Raw genomic sequence first — 15,200 nt, 5'->3', positions numbered from 1 at the left:
ATTACAAACTAAACACTGAGACACTTTCCCTCCACAGCACCACAAGAAATTGAAATGTACTACACTGAAATTATTTGAAATCTATATTCATTCTGGAAACTGCTTTAATGGACTACAGCTAAAGCTGCTACCAACTTATTTCATGGAATGCATAAAACCAGCATCCCCTTCAATTTCTACTTTATATAATAAAATAAAACTAGGTTGTTCAGATGATCCTGCTCAGTTATAAAACCTTCCCAAAACTATAACTGCTGTCAGTTACTGATTCCAGCAGTTAGATAGTTGCTGTCATACGAAAAGCTATCTATAATTTGCAATATTCTTACAATAGTCTTCTCAGAATTTAGCAGCGTCCACAATGTACAGTTTCTTGTAGATATGGTCCCAAAACAGAATCCCAGGGAAGAAAATAATTTACTGGATAATAACTTGGGATAAAGAAAAACCAATTAAAACAACCAAAAGCCAAGAGCAAATATTTCAAACACTTTGAACAGCACTCCTGAATTCACTATGAATTAATCACAGGCTCAGTTCCAGCTTTCTGAAGTTCCTTTTCTTAACAGCTCCAGACCTCTGCAGCTCCTGTTGAGAAGACATTTCCAAGAGCAGTCTGGGAAAACTCACAGAACTCTTGCAATTTTTCTTTAATTTAATTTAATTTTTTAATAAAATCTGAATACATGTGTAATAAATACTGAGTTAAAAACAGCTTCCATCCATTAACAGTAACAGAAAAAGTGAAAATTATCACACAAAATAGAAAATGTTATCAGGTGAAATCCACTGGAAATTTGTTTCCACTCTCTGGCGCACTCTCCTTTCAAGGGTCTGTACTAACAACAGGTGGTGAACAATTGGGGGAATTCTTTTCATATTATCTCACCTACCAATTCACTCCTATTGATACACACAGAACTGATAATACACTCTGTTTAATTTAAATTATGTTTGCTTACTATTTCTTGTTTTGCTATCTTGTTTTATGTCCAAGTTCTACGTAACAATGGGAATATGAAATTCATTATGATCAAATATCAGAGGCCGCTTGGGAGGGGTTGATTCTTTGTCCGCTTTGTGTAACAGTTTAAAAAGTCCTGTTCCAATATTCATTGGAATTCCCATGATGATGCACTCAGAAACACCTAGGAAAAAGTCAAACAAACACGATGAACATTTGAACAGTAAGGATTTACAAAACTATTTTCATTTACCCATTCTGTTTTGTGTTGCCTACAAAATGTTGAACTTCACATGTAAGGACCAAAGCCTGTTTACTAGACAAAGTTAAATGTTATGGCCATCCAACCAGTAAGTTACTTAAACAGTGTTAAATTCTACAGCAAAAACTCCACCTAACCTAAACATCTTCTCCAGTAATGAAAGACCTTCAGAAGGTTTGTTTTTAGAGAAGACATGTTCTCTGCAGTGCCCATAGCATAGAAGATGCAAGGCAAACTTACTTCATGTTCATTCTCTGACTCAGTACTAAGGCTTCAGTCAAACCTGGCAGGGTTCCCTTGAAACCTCTCCAAGTTCCCAGTGAGAAAGGCACAGAACTACTTGAGCTGTAACACTCCTGGCATTTTCACCACTCAAAAAGTGCTCATTTTGAAGTGAAATATTGAGTCTCTCCCAATGAATTTTGATAGTTATAACATTTTCACTCCAATGTGCTGGCATTTTTGCATTCCAGATCTACCAAGGTGAACAACTTTTCCAAAGAATGTTCCACACACAAATCAAGATCTCAGATACCAGTATTTCTCAGCATACATTTTTGCACATTCTCAGGAGTATAACTAGATTGTCCTTCACATAAATGTTTAAGAAGGTAACAATAAATAGCTGTACCTTTGAATGCACAAAGGATGAAATCAATTTGCTTAAAATTCTTACTTGATTCACGATTTGAATGTGTACGAATGAAGATTCAGAAAATACTGTGCACAAAGTACTGTTTAAAACTGGCTACACTAAGGTCACCTTGACACACACACAAACTAGTTAACTTTAACATAACACATGCATATTTCTGTATTTCATTAGCACCCAGAAACTCCCAATGAGCAATTCCAACTCCAGGAGGGTAGCCACTGCATAAACACATCTTGAAAAGGGTGAAACCTGCTTTACTTATTTTCTCCGTTTAATCTATTAGATTTTTTAACAATTCAGTCCCAAAATATATGTAGCTTAAAAGAGAAGAAAATATGAAATGAATGGGGCCAAAGGCACTAAAAAAAATCCCAAAATTATTTCAATTCCAAATATTAGAACACATGGCTAAAATACAAAATAAAGAGACAAACAGAATGCCAGGACTCATTTACTGAGCTTTCTGTTTGCTGTATGTATATGGACATGCATACACTTGTGCATATGTAGCCATATATTTTCAAAATTTAACAGGTTCTTTCATGAACTCAGTAAGATGATTATGCTGCTAATGCACTTAAATTTAAAACTCAACAACAGATACACTTAAAAAGAAATTTATGACAATAGGTATCCTGTCTGCTGTTAACAAACTGAATATGGATAAACAAGGCTTCTAATTAAAAAAAAGACCCACAATTTTAATCTGTTTAGATTAGAACTAAATGAAGACATGAAGAACTTGGCCTTTATTTCTAGGTACAAGTGCCCTAAGCAATCAGGTAAGAGTGTCATGTTGATAATCTTCAGCTAGGCTGAGAGGTACCTGTCTTTCTACTTAGCAGGAATGAAAATGAAACCTGAATACTGAGTGAGGTACTAGATCTATTCAACAGCTCTTGGTGTTGAAGATACACAAACTTTCACAATTGAAAAAACAGAACTATTGATAGTGGGACAAATTTCCCAGCATTTCACTGAGGTGTAAGGTGAGAAGTAAAATCAAATTACTCAAAGTCTACTTTAAGAAACATCAAACAAATATCCAACTGACATCAAGACCTCAGTCAGAGATTAGAAGTAGAGGAACACACAAACTTCTAGGATGAATTAGCTTCAAACCTGAAGTTTTTTGAAGTATGAAGACATACCAGCTGAACAGGAAGCTTAACAAAGGCAAAACTTCAATGCTTTGAAGAGGTGTTACAGATGCTAGCTAAAGATCACAAAGTGAAACAGACTTTGCAATACCTACCACAAACAGAATCCTTCTGTCCAAAGTAGGCAGCATCAAAGAGATGGTCTGCAGTCTTTTCAAAAGAAGCCAGCATCAACACACTTTCCTTCATTTTTGCTAGACCAAACCTGGTAATGCCCAGCACTTCACCCTTGATTGATGGAAAAACCAAAAGAGTAAGCCTGAGTAAACAAATATACTATCTACAGTATAGTATTGCCATAATACACTGATTCAAAGATAAACATCTGGAAGGTTAATAGTTTGGTAATAATCAATATTTACATAAAACATAAGTCATTATTCATATAAAACATAAGCTGATATAAATGGTTAATAGATCTTGAATAGATCTCGAGTACTGAAAAAATCAAAAGAAACATGGCAAACTGCCACAATTATAACTGGCTGCTGAGCAACAAACTTCAGCAGGATCTGAGAGCACTATGCTGAATCTACTGCCTATTATCTACAGGTAAATCTGACCTCATCTGCCAGATTACAGAAGATGCTGAATCTTCATTTTTTCACTCTCCAGAAAAAAAGGTAATTAGTTTTTTGAACTAATTTGACTTATTTGTGCCTATGTTTGCTAGAAACATTCTGATTATACCAGATTGCACACTGAAGCCTAAGTCAGAAGTACAGGCAAAAGAATGCATGTAGGAGCCCACCAAGTTTGAAACATAGCACTCTGATGCCCTTTTCTATTGCTGTGCTGCAGCTTCACAGGGTCAGCTCTTGTGACTGGTGCAGCTCAGTACAACAAAGCTCTGCAGTTTTGGCACAAATCAGAACTCCATCCATTTCACCCAAATTAAACCTTTGCACTCTGCCAGGGAAATTGCAAAATCTTACTTCACTAAGTTCACTGAACTTCAAAGGACATCAATCAGTAAAGACCAGATATGATTTTGTACTAACACGTTGTATAAGACTGTTCATATCAGCTGATTCTATTCATAATGTCTGTATCCCTTGCCTCTCACATATGGTGCAGCTGTTACAAACCACTCCCCGTGGGGTTTTCTGCACAGCAAACCTTGAACTGCATGCATGGCTACCCAGACAGTTGTTTTTCACACCATCATTTTTAGGATTCCTATTTTCAACATGAAATTATCTTTCTCTAGTCATTATATCAATTTGTTTTCAGTCAAAATAGATCCTCCTCCCCGAAAGAATTAGAGTAATTAAGCATTTTGCATAAAATACAGATAACAGTATTAGGTTAGTACAACTTTGAATTCATTAAGTCCAGAATTAATTTCCATCTCCTGAGCTCACCCACCCTTCTCAAACATGATAAAATTAATTTTTATAAACAGACTAATGTAGCACTTAGAAAAAACACAGTACAAACCTTGTAAGTCATTAGATCAGACAATAACATAACGTGTCTCCTGTCAATGCTCATGCCATGGTTCACCATTGTATATTGAATCTCATTGATAATAGTAGTTCGAGCAGCTTCAATTCCCAGAGTTTTCTCCACCTACACAAGAGATTGTTACATGATTGTTGCATGCTACATGAATGAAGAACCAAGAGCGTGGAGCAAGCATATTCCTGGAATAAATACCATCTGATAGCATATTGATATTCCATATCTTTGACTACCCTGTTAAAGTTCTCCATTTGAAAAATATTTATAGAAACAGCTTATTTGAAGTGAACAGTGCTGCCAGTGATTTATTCTCTTGTGTTAATTCATTCTGACACGTATTAGTGAAATCAGGCTTCATTCCATAACAACTGCTGCATCTGAGCATAAACAAGCACTTGTATTACAGATGCTATGGGGAAAACCCCACAGCACCCATTTAGACATTACCTCATAAGTGTTGTTAGAGGATGTTTTTGTTCCTTTCACTCCATGAGTAGCCATAACAGCTCGTAGATTATCACCTTCAACCAGAAGTTTGTATTTTTCCTTTCCACTTTGCTCATCAACATGAATGACAGCTCGGGAAACCTCTGGTATGCCTTGCACTACAACCTTCACAAAACAAAAAACCCTAGTAACTTTGATGTATACAGTAACACAATATAAAAAGTTAACACCAGCATTTAAACCGGTGGAGAAGGTCTAGTATGTGGAGTAAAGGCTCACTCAAAACAGATATGAGTAAGACTTCTTGCTCTTAAATACACTAGTGCAAAACTGACACTGTACTATAAACCTTACTCACTATCTACATTTTATATTTTATGTCAGATATTCCCACACTCAGGTTGGGTGTCTGAATGGTGGCAGACCCATACAAATAAAAAGGCAAGCTGCTAACAAAAGATTCACTCATCTCTGTTTTTCAAGTCCAGAGTAGACAGTCTCCTCACAGAAAGCTGAAAAAATGCCAGATACTGTCATGTGGTCCAATTCTAGGTGTAGCTAGAAGCAGATGTAACTATTTCATTCATACAACTGCTGCACTTGGAATGCTTGTTGTAAGGGAAACATCAAAGCTACCATTTCATCTGCAAGTATTAGTAAATGATGGGTTGGTTCCAACAGCAAGGCAATACCACTACAATCTAAGAGTTACTGACCCAGCCTGTCTTCACTGTCAATACTGACAAGAATTTTTTCATCTTGCCACCATGGGACAAATTATTACTACTGATTACCTCCCACAAAAGCATGAAAGAGCCTTTGCTTTTACCTTAGGTAGCTCTTCCTTGAGGGACTGCAATACATAATACATGGAACTCTTGCTATTTTCACGAGGGGTCACACACACAACTGCTTCTCCATGGACAGCAACATCCCCAGGCTTCACTCTGAGTTTAGAGATGCAAATCGAGTAGCGCACAGTCTCTGCATTCACCTGTGGCAAAAGGCAACCAGCAAACATCAGAGTTATCACAGCAGATATCAATGTGCTCAAATAAATGCAGAAATCTATCAACAGATTATAGAAGGAAAAAGACAGTAAAAAAAATCCCCAAATACTCCCTTCTAAATTAGTCTTATAAATTGCATGAAATAGTATCCTATGCTGAGGGTACCAGCCTGTACATTAACCAATGGATGGAAATGGCATCCCTGTGTTTAGCAAGACATAAATGTATGTTCTCTCATTTCCAAATAAAGGGGAAATTATCCACCTTGGAAGGAAAAAAAAAAGATGTAATGTAGCCACACAACATGCATCATTTACTGCCTTTTTTCTAGCTTCCCCTGGTGTGATTACCGACACAGGATTAAGAGACCCTTCATAACATATTAAAAGTAGAATCTGTGTAAGAACTGAACAACTCACCTCTAATCTCAGTAGTCTAATCCGCTCTAAAGACAGCTTCACCAGGATGAAACAGTCATCCGGAAGAAACACTTCCTCAATATATTCAGAAATCTTTAAAAGACAAGGACAAAACAGTTAGCATGCAAAAATGGCTAAAATACCCCATGGCAATTGGCTAATGCTTATATTTAAAGCATTAGCAATAATACAATTTTTTTTACCTCTCCTAACAAAGTTTTCTCAATTCTTCCTTTAACCAGACGGGCAAAATCAGGATCATCATCTTTGTCCAACTGTGCTGTTATAATAGGGGTGCTACAAGAATAAACACACACACAAAAACCCAGCTAAGAAATTGCTCAGCTGGAGTACAGATGGCAATTTGAATTACAGTCTGCCTTATGGAGTTTCTCTCTTATCTAGAGCAGTATTCAGTAAGATAAAGAGATCTTCAGCTTCCCCAGGTATATATAAGAAAAATTACTGTTCAGGTACTTCAGGCTGGTAAAAACAAGCAAACACAAAAGTACTAGCAATTGTTTCCATGGCATATATTATTCTAGTATTATTTAAGCATGGCTTCATGCATTCCTAGAAATAGGTATGCTTCAAGTACTGCTAAGCACCAGAGCCCTTCACAACAGATGAGACATCTAAGGAAATATTATACTTAATGAATAATCACTTTCCTTTATTTGCTTTTCTCTCTGGGCTTAAGTATCACAGTTGGGCAGACATCAGATTTTTCTTGTTTGAGTATCTGCACTGAATGATGCCTAGTAGATTGCTGAGGACAGGGAAATGTTATCATGTATTGCAAATTTATCCATCAGGTTTAATTTGGGCAAAGGAAAAAAAAAACCCAAACAAATCAAAATAATGTTAGTACCTAATAGCCTTAGAAGCATTAATGATTTCTTTGATCCTTGGCACACCCAAAGTAATGTTCATTGAAGCAACACCAGCAAAATGGAAAGTCTTCAGAGTCATCTGTGTGCCAGGCTCACCAATACTCTGTGCACAGAGTGCTCCTACTGCAGAACCAGGCTCCATCTGTGCCCTGATAAAAAATATAGAAAGAGATATAGAACTGAATAAGGTATAAGATCCTAAGCAAACAATAACAAACTATTCTGGTAGATACATGAGAAGCTTGTTAATACATTATTTCAGTAAACATATGAGAGAGAGGTTGAAAGGTCACCAATACTTTAAGGCTGATCTCATGCAAAGCAAGAAGATGCCCTGTTATAGAAGCATTCCACAGATGCAGTATAACTCCCATAACAAATTACAAAATGCTTGTCCTCTTCCTCCTAAGCATCAATCACTAGATCCAGGATTCTCCCTTCAGGGAAACCCCATATGCTAACATTTACTTATTACAGTAAAAATGATGATTCACATCTAAAAAACATTTAGGACAAATGTAAACAAGTACTCCTAATAAGGTAAAGCAAAAACCTGGTAATTGCTTTAAAATAGTAAAGAATCTAACACATTCATGAATTTTCTAGAAGAATAAAACATTAGGAAACAATTGATGCAGGTAGACCACAAAGAAGAGATCACTCATGGCTGCATGTGAATGTCCAAATCCGAGAAGTCTAAGTAAATGAAATAAATCTCAATGGATAAAGAGACTAGAACATCCACACTAGCATTATCCTGGTAAAAACCAAGAATAGCAAACAAAGGATCCTCTGAGTGCCTAACAGATCAAAGAACATTTTAGAACAAAGAGCAATATAACTCCTCAGACTGCGTAGATAAGAATAGCTATCAAGGCTCATATGAATTTGAAACTCATCTATTCAGACTTTGTTCTGGATGGACTTATTGAAGGTTTTCAAAAACCTTCTGCAAAAGGGGAAGGAAGGAAACATGTCTGGCAGTGGGTGTAAGATTGTGAAGTGTTTAAACAATATCCTCCCTTACTCTGAATCTTACCACTTTTGGCTTTTACCAGAATCTGCTGTCAAAACACAGTCTGTGGATACAAGTAACGAGCAGCTAAAGGCTGAAACTGTGCTTGTTGGTATGATTACTATTACTTCAGAAGGAAGGTGCTTAAACACAAGCAGATAGCTTTGCATGCTCAAGAAATATAAAATAAAACAAAGCATTTTTTACAGTATAAAAGGACACCAAAGTCTGTTAATGAAAGGATCTGATTTTGATTCAAGACAAATGTAGGAACTCCACCTGTTAGACCTCTAGAACTTTTGTACAAGACTTACAAGACTCAACTCTGCCTTAACAAGCACATCTGTAGACAGTGTTATAAATTCACTCAAAGAGAGTGATTTTTTTTTTAATCCTACCTTTGTCTTGTAATGTTTATGCCATTGGAGCCAATTGTTTCTAAGTCTTTGTACTGCATTCACAACAGAACCAACACTCATACAGTAAAAATCGCAAAATACACCCGTAAGTCACCAGCAGAACAGCAGCACTGAGAACACTGCAGGGCAAACACTCACCTCATGTATTTGTCTCTACAAGTCTCTAGAAACTTCTCTAGTTGTGTTGGAGTAATCCTATCCAACTGATATAAAACTCTTGGCTGAAAAGAAAATGGAATAGTTGGAAAAGTAACACCTTATGAAGACTGAAAAGAAGTACATCATTACCCCATTGAAACTCTTTACCTCTGTTGTGCCATTGTCATTAATTCCATACTTGTCCCTAGTTTTTTTAATCTTCTCAGAAACACCTTTGATGAATTTTTTAATTTCCTGAAATCACATTAAAAACACAGTAAGCAAAGATATTACCCCCATTTGAAGTCGTCAACAGTAAATTATTTACTTAACCCTCCAAATATTTACAATAAATTAATAATGCACAATATGAAGAGAGGAACATCAAAATTTAGACAAACACATACATTAGAATTTAGCAAACCAGATCAACTTTCATGTAGCCACAAATCAGTAGTAGTACATGAGGACTATGGTCCATGCTGAATAAAAAGCATCCTTCCTAAGCACACACTGACAGTTGAAGATACCTGACCTGATACCTGGGCTGATCCTTCCTTCCTACCCACCACTTACTGAAAGTGATTTAAAAACTTAAAAAAAACCCAACTCAAAATTCTTATTTTTTTGGCAATACTGACACAAACACATTCTTACTCATTTCTCAGTATTCAAAATAGTTGAAATGGAAAGACTGTGGTTAGAGAGGAAGTATACAAAGTATATCTGCTGGATAGATTTGAGATGCACTTTATTTGTGAGAAAAAACCTCAAAACTATCATAAACATGTCAGTCTTTACCTAATATAATTCAAATAACTTCTCTATGCTGTGGAGTGGTCCTGCAGATAATTGCATTTAACACATCATAGTACACAGACCTTTCACTATCTTACCAGGCTTACCCAAAATAAGTTCTAACGGTCTTTACTGGAACATAACAACACTGAAACAACACTGTTAAAAATTATCCAACATTTATTCTACAAAAGATCATTCAGTCATTCCACTTGGGATATAGACATCTATACATTTCATGACACAAGAAGTCATGAAATATGAGAGCTGTGATTAAACTCCTTCACAAGCGTAGACTCAATGCAAGTCATTACCATAACACAAGGTCATCAAAACCAAAATATAAACAAAAAGCAAAAGGAAGTCATTCCCATCTATTTCAACCGTGATTTAGGAAAACCTCCATTGAGAAACAAACACTGATTTTTTTAGAGTCTTTTAAAACCCTTTCTACCCCATTACTTCTAGTTAACAAACAGAGTGATGGTTACACAGTATCACCTCTTCTGCACTAGGTACCGGACTCCTTGCAACCACCACAGTCAGATGAGCGCTGACAACTACTTGCAAAACTAAGTATCTGAGGGACTGCCTTTTTATTTTTCTTCACAGCAGAGTTCATAGAATCGTTATGAAAACACTTCTATTACATTCTAACAGAATTCTCACTCAAAATAACAACATTCTTACTGGCATTCAAGGTCTTTCCAGAGAGTACATTGTTTTCTGTGAATACCAGAACTGAGTTCAAAAGAAAGAACAGACAATCGAAGTGCTGTTGGAATGGATGCTTCAAAGTTGCTTCCTCACTTGGATGACAGGATGAATACTTATGCTTTTGCCCTGCAGTAAGTAGCATTATTCACAAATAATTATATTTGGACATTTTTAAAGCTTTTGACCCCAAAATATTTGCAAAAATTGATAATGTTATTTATTTCCTAAAATAAGTGTTTAGGCAATAATATGGTATTAGAGAAGTTTATCTTTTTATTACAGGTGCATAGAAAAAGGAATGTTGCAGAACTTGCAGAAGACTTTTCCCCTTTGACAGTGCTCGAGTTCCAAAGTCCTTTAAAAAAAATCCAAACATCTCCAACACAATAAATCCATCATTATATGCAATTCTGAATGAAGTACTCAAATTAGATGTTATTTCCATACACCAGAGTCAGAAAAGGTGGAAGATAAATCTATGAAGACTTATATTTCATTGACACATTTTTATTCATGCAGAACACCTAAAAGAGGAAATTACTTATTCTTCTTGGATTTCTGGCATCTAAACTATGGATTTTTTGCTACAAATGGAATGAAAATAGCTCATCTTTGCTGAGCCTCTCTCTCTCTATGGATTTATAATCTTTAGTGCAACACTGTACTCTATGAGCACAGCTATTTAACTTCCAGAGTGGATTCAAAAAAACATTGTTTTTTTTCACAACTTCCAAATCCATGAAGTCTTTGTCTGGACCAGATTAACAAAAAGGCACCACAGGGGTTCAGTAAGATGTGGTTCAATACAGGCCTTGTCAGCTCCTACAGAGCTGCTGTTTAGCCAAAAGGACAGTTCAGGGTGCAAACCTCGTGCTCGCAGGGCTTGCATCAGGTGTCCCAGCAGCCAGCTTAGTGGGATCATTTACACACCAGAGCACTGCTCACATTGCAGTCCTTGCAGTGAAGAAACTACTGGAATGCACAGTGGCACAGACAATGCCACGAGATTCAGCCAAAAGCTGCTCCAGTTCAGGCAGATCCAATAGGCCAACTCTGCATATGGCAGCACTGACTGGCTGTGTGCTGAGCTTTTTCTGTGTTTGCACCACACTCCCAGCACTCCCATTCCATCATCTCAAAAAAAGCACAGAAAAATGACTGATTTTTTTAATTGTGAGGGCTTTTAAGGATTTCCCCAATTCCAATCTGAAGAAAAAAAAATTCCCTTCACCTATACCTTAATATACTCGAATATGTTAAAATATTACTATAATTAACTGTGGCAGCAATAGTCTGCTTTCTCATCAGCTAAATTTCCTCCAGCAAGGGCAGACTGCAGGAAGAAAGAGTGCTGCCTGTTTGGACGAGGCTATTTAGACATGTGTAAGCTATTTTACATATGTAGAACATACTATGTTCTGACTAGATAAGCCCATTATAGGAACCTCCTACTAAAATAACAGCACTAAAAAGCATCTCTGTTCTGGAATGGGAAAGTGGAGGAAGGAAAGGTAAACACCAGATAAACATGGTCATATCCCTAGAGACTGAAGGAACGACTTCTAGAAAGAAGTATCAAGTACTGAAAGAAAGCTTCCTCAAAATCCTTGAATTTAGCAATGGGTATCAATTCACGTATCACAGTTTCCACATTAAGAAAGTTAAATAATTGTGATGAACACCTATGTCGTAATTAAACAAGCAGTAATGTATATATGCTAATCAATTACTTTAGCACTATACACACATCTTTAGCTAAAAAGCACTAACATTAATGCTCACACAATGCACACACATGCTACAATTACCTCATTATATTTTTCATAACCTGTCTCAGTTAAAGCCTTCAAGGATGAACAGAAAAGAAAAAGAAAAGAAGAAACTGTAACTATCTAAAACTTAAAAATCTTAATCTAATTATCACTAAGGTGAGGTAGCCATATCTCTGTTTCTGAAATTAATAACATTTATTTAAACTTTCATGATATGACTTAGAAGATGCATACCTCAAATAACAGCTTTATCCCCAAACTCTGATATTAAATTATTTGATTTCTTTTCCTTGCATTTAAGATTTACAGCATATTTCAAATATGGGTATAACTATTTTTTCAACTTGACTCTATCAATGGAAATGCAATTCAGGTTTACCTTGTACTCTGAAGCACTCTGATCTATTAAAAAGAAACTCTTCAAACACAGGTTATTAAATTCTTCCTGTTCTCATCACTGCCAGTAATCAGAAGGTTCATAAAGATAACAGATTTATATGGAGGTAAGGTTAATTCTACAGGCAGGTTAATTCTACAGTTTTGATCAGTGATTCTCAAGGAAATCTTGAGAGTGGCTGCTCTCATAAATATTAAAATTGCCCAATACTCTTTCAAACAAATTGAATTTTACAATTCAAAGTGCAAGCAGTCATGTGAACCTTCACTCACCCTTAAAACCCAAGTAGTCTCCAAGACAGGCTAAAGTCCTGTCCTTAATTCATAAGGAAAAGTTAATGACAGTGTGATAAGGAAGTTAGATAATTACCTGCAGAAAACTTTCTTGGCAGCAAAGAAATTCATTCTTCTTCATGATGGACTCGGATGTTAACACCAATTCATTTTTGCTAAGGGCTGGTTCACTTCGGCATGGATAGACAGCCTTCACAGGAAAAAACACAACTTCTTCACAGACAGCACATGCACAAAAACTCCATTGCAAAGACACGGAACACATATGTAAAACTGAATAACAGCATTCTTTATTTCTGGTTGTGTCTTTTTGTAGTTTGCTTAATGGAGATATTTTTTTGGTTGGTTTTGGTTTACTAAACTATATTAGACTACTGTGTAAAGAAGAGCCACATCCACTCCTACTTATTCTGCAAATCTGAAAGTACACACCATTTCTAGTTCTACCCATTTGTTACACTCATATTACAGAAATCTAAACAGTTATCTTAGCAAAAGGCTTTTCTCTGGGGGGAAGGGATCACAACACACCAACCAACCACAAAACTAAAACTGAACAATACAAGTCTTCAAACATCACAATATTACTGAAGAACCACCAGCCAGTTCAACTCAACATCCACATCTCAATTTAATAGAGAATTAATCTATGCTGTGTACCAAACTAGTACACAAATAAGCCAGTAGCAATTTATCTAGTGAGTTAGACATTAGGCCCTAAAACTATGTTCAAGCACAGAAAGAAATTTTACTTTTCACAGCTTATACATGGTTTGGTCTCTGTACACAAACTGGAAAAAGTATCTACTACTCTTAGAACACACATGCTGAAAGACTAACCAAGACCATTCAAAAAGGCAATTTGAAAATAAATACTGCCTGAAGCAGTTTTCCCCATAATTTACTACTTTCTTCTCCATGCTTAACAGTATTTTCACACTTTCAAAAAGGATTTCAGTAATCCTTACCCTGATATTGTCTAGAACTCGCTTGAATTCCAGTGGTTCATCCTTCCCTTCCATAGCTGCAGGATCCAAGCCATCTCCTCCATAAATAAACTGTATAATGTCACCAGTAGAACTTCTTACTGTTAAATCATACTGTGAGCAAAGATCTTCAAGGGATTTCACCAGACGTCTCTGAAAGGAAAAAAAAAATACAAGGAAAGTAAAATGTATCTTTTTAAATATAACGGTTGATTTGCAATACAAGAAGTACAGGAACTGGACTCAGGAAATAAATCTGACAGTGATGAGCAGGCATGAAAACCTATTTAAAATCATGCATTACACCCCTCAGGATTTATTGTACACTGCACAGAACATGAAAGTCAACAAAATTTCACGCAACAATACAATACTCCACATTTAGAATTACAGTATATAGAAAACCTAATGCTAAGCTGCAAAAACCTATTGTAGTTCAAGGGATTTATTTGGGTGGGTTCTTCTGACATAACATTCATATTCTTCCAAGCAGATTTATTTCTCAAGGGATACAATACTCTTTGTATATGAAAGCAGAACTACTTGTTTTCACTGAGAAAGACCAAAGAGGTCACCTGCCAAAGCCATTTTTCTATCTGAGTTATTTGCCTCTCCTACATTAACTCCTTATATTGGGAAGTCCCTTAACTACCATATTCCTTTGCATTCCCAAAAAGAAAGCATACTATGAAACATTTTAGGTTAAAAACATTTTTACTTGAAATATGGACTTCATTGTTCCTTGAAAGTAAATTAGATCACCTAAAGTAGACTATAAATTGGTATTTCTTTTCTCAAGCATGAGAAAAAATAAAATAAATGCCAAGATTTTTTTTTAAATTTCAAAGTCCAAGTGTTAAAATTCATTGATATTGGAAGAAAGTTGAAGAGGAAAAGTATTTTGCAGGTTGCTTATCATATTTATATACATCTGTAAATACTTGCACACATGCCAAGATTACTCCATTAGTTTTGGAGACAAATGGTCTAATTAGTCACCCACCCCAAAAGGTGGTTTTTTTCTGTCTTTGTAACAGTTACTTGTTTATCTTGGAATGTGTTCCCAGCCCCAAATTATCTTGGCTTTTCTATTGACTGTTACATTGGGAAGTGGGCTATAATTTAAGTACTACTTAAATGTTGGAACAGAAATCTTGAGACTGCACATAACAGCAAGAAGTTTTGTTGGAGGGACATTTATTTACAGCCAGAGACACTAAAGTCTTACAGAACCAGTCTAGAGTCTATACGGCCAAGGTGCCTCTTACCAAGAGAGAACAGATATTGAAAGGGAGCTTCAGCTGTATTTCTGTAATCACTCCATCAGGTTTAGGAACACACTACACAGAAAGCAGTCCTCAACAGCTGCACAGAACAAGGACTTTTACAAC

The 15,200-nt window shown here is 36.1% G+C and overlaps 1 protein-coding gene across 2 annotated transcripts in view; it reads right to left on the bottom strand.

Annotated features, from left to right (window-relative positions):
* Nucleotides 1-980: 980 nt before the first annotated feature.
* The window catches only part of POLR3A (RNA polymerase III subunit A), a 31,737-nt gene continuing 17,517 nt past the window's right edge, over nt 981-15,200 (bottom strand). Inside the window, exons 20-32 of one of the 2 annotated variants that reach the window (XM_058840778.1) lie at nt 13,792-13,962; nt 12,900-13,013; nt 12,170-12,205; nt 9,015-9,101; nt 8,847-8,929; nt 7,253-7,423; nt 6,585-6,678; nt 6,382-6,474; nt 5,782-5,946; nt 4,953-5,117; nt 4,482-4,613; nt 3,137-3,269; nt 981-1,148 (exon numbers count right to left, since the gene is read on the bottom strand). In XM_058840778.1, coding sequence (XP_058696761.1) covers nt 1,000-1,148; nt 3,137-3,269; nt 4,482-4,613; nt 4,953-5,117; nt 5,782-5,946; nt 6,382-6,474; nt 6,585-6,678; nt 7,253-7,423; nt 8,847-8,929; nt 9,015-9,101; nt 12,170-12,205; nt 12,900-13,013; nt 13,792-13,962 — 1,593 coding nt within the window. In that variant the 3' untranslated portion in view covers nt 981-999. The remainder of the gene's footprint in view (nt 1,149-3,136; nt 3,270-4,481; nt 4,614-4,952; nt 5,118-5,781; nt 5,947-6,381; nt 6,475-6,584; nt 6,679-7,252; nt 7,424-8,846; nt 8,930-9,014; nt 9,102-12,169; nt 12,206-12,899; nt 13,014-13,791; nt 13,963-15,200) is intronic. The other variant, XM_058840779.1, reaches the window with a different exon arrangement.

This window comes from Poecile atricapillus, chromosome 6 (genome assembly GCF_030490865.1).
Source record: "Poecile atricapillus isolate bPoeAtr1 chromosome 6, bPoeAtr1.hap1, whole genome shotgun sequence".
NCBI lineage: Eukaryota > Metazoa > Chordata > Aves > Passeriformes > Paridae > Poecile > Poecile atricapillus.
Note: the sequence above shows the minus strand (reverse complement) of the source record. Positions and strands in the feature narration are given on the sequence as shown.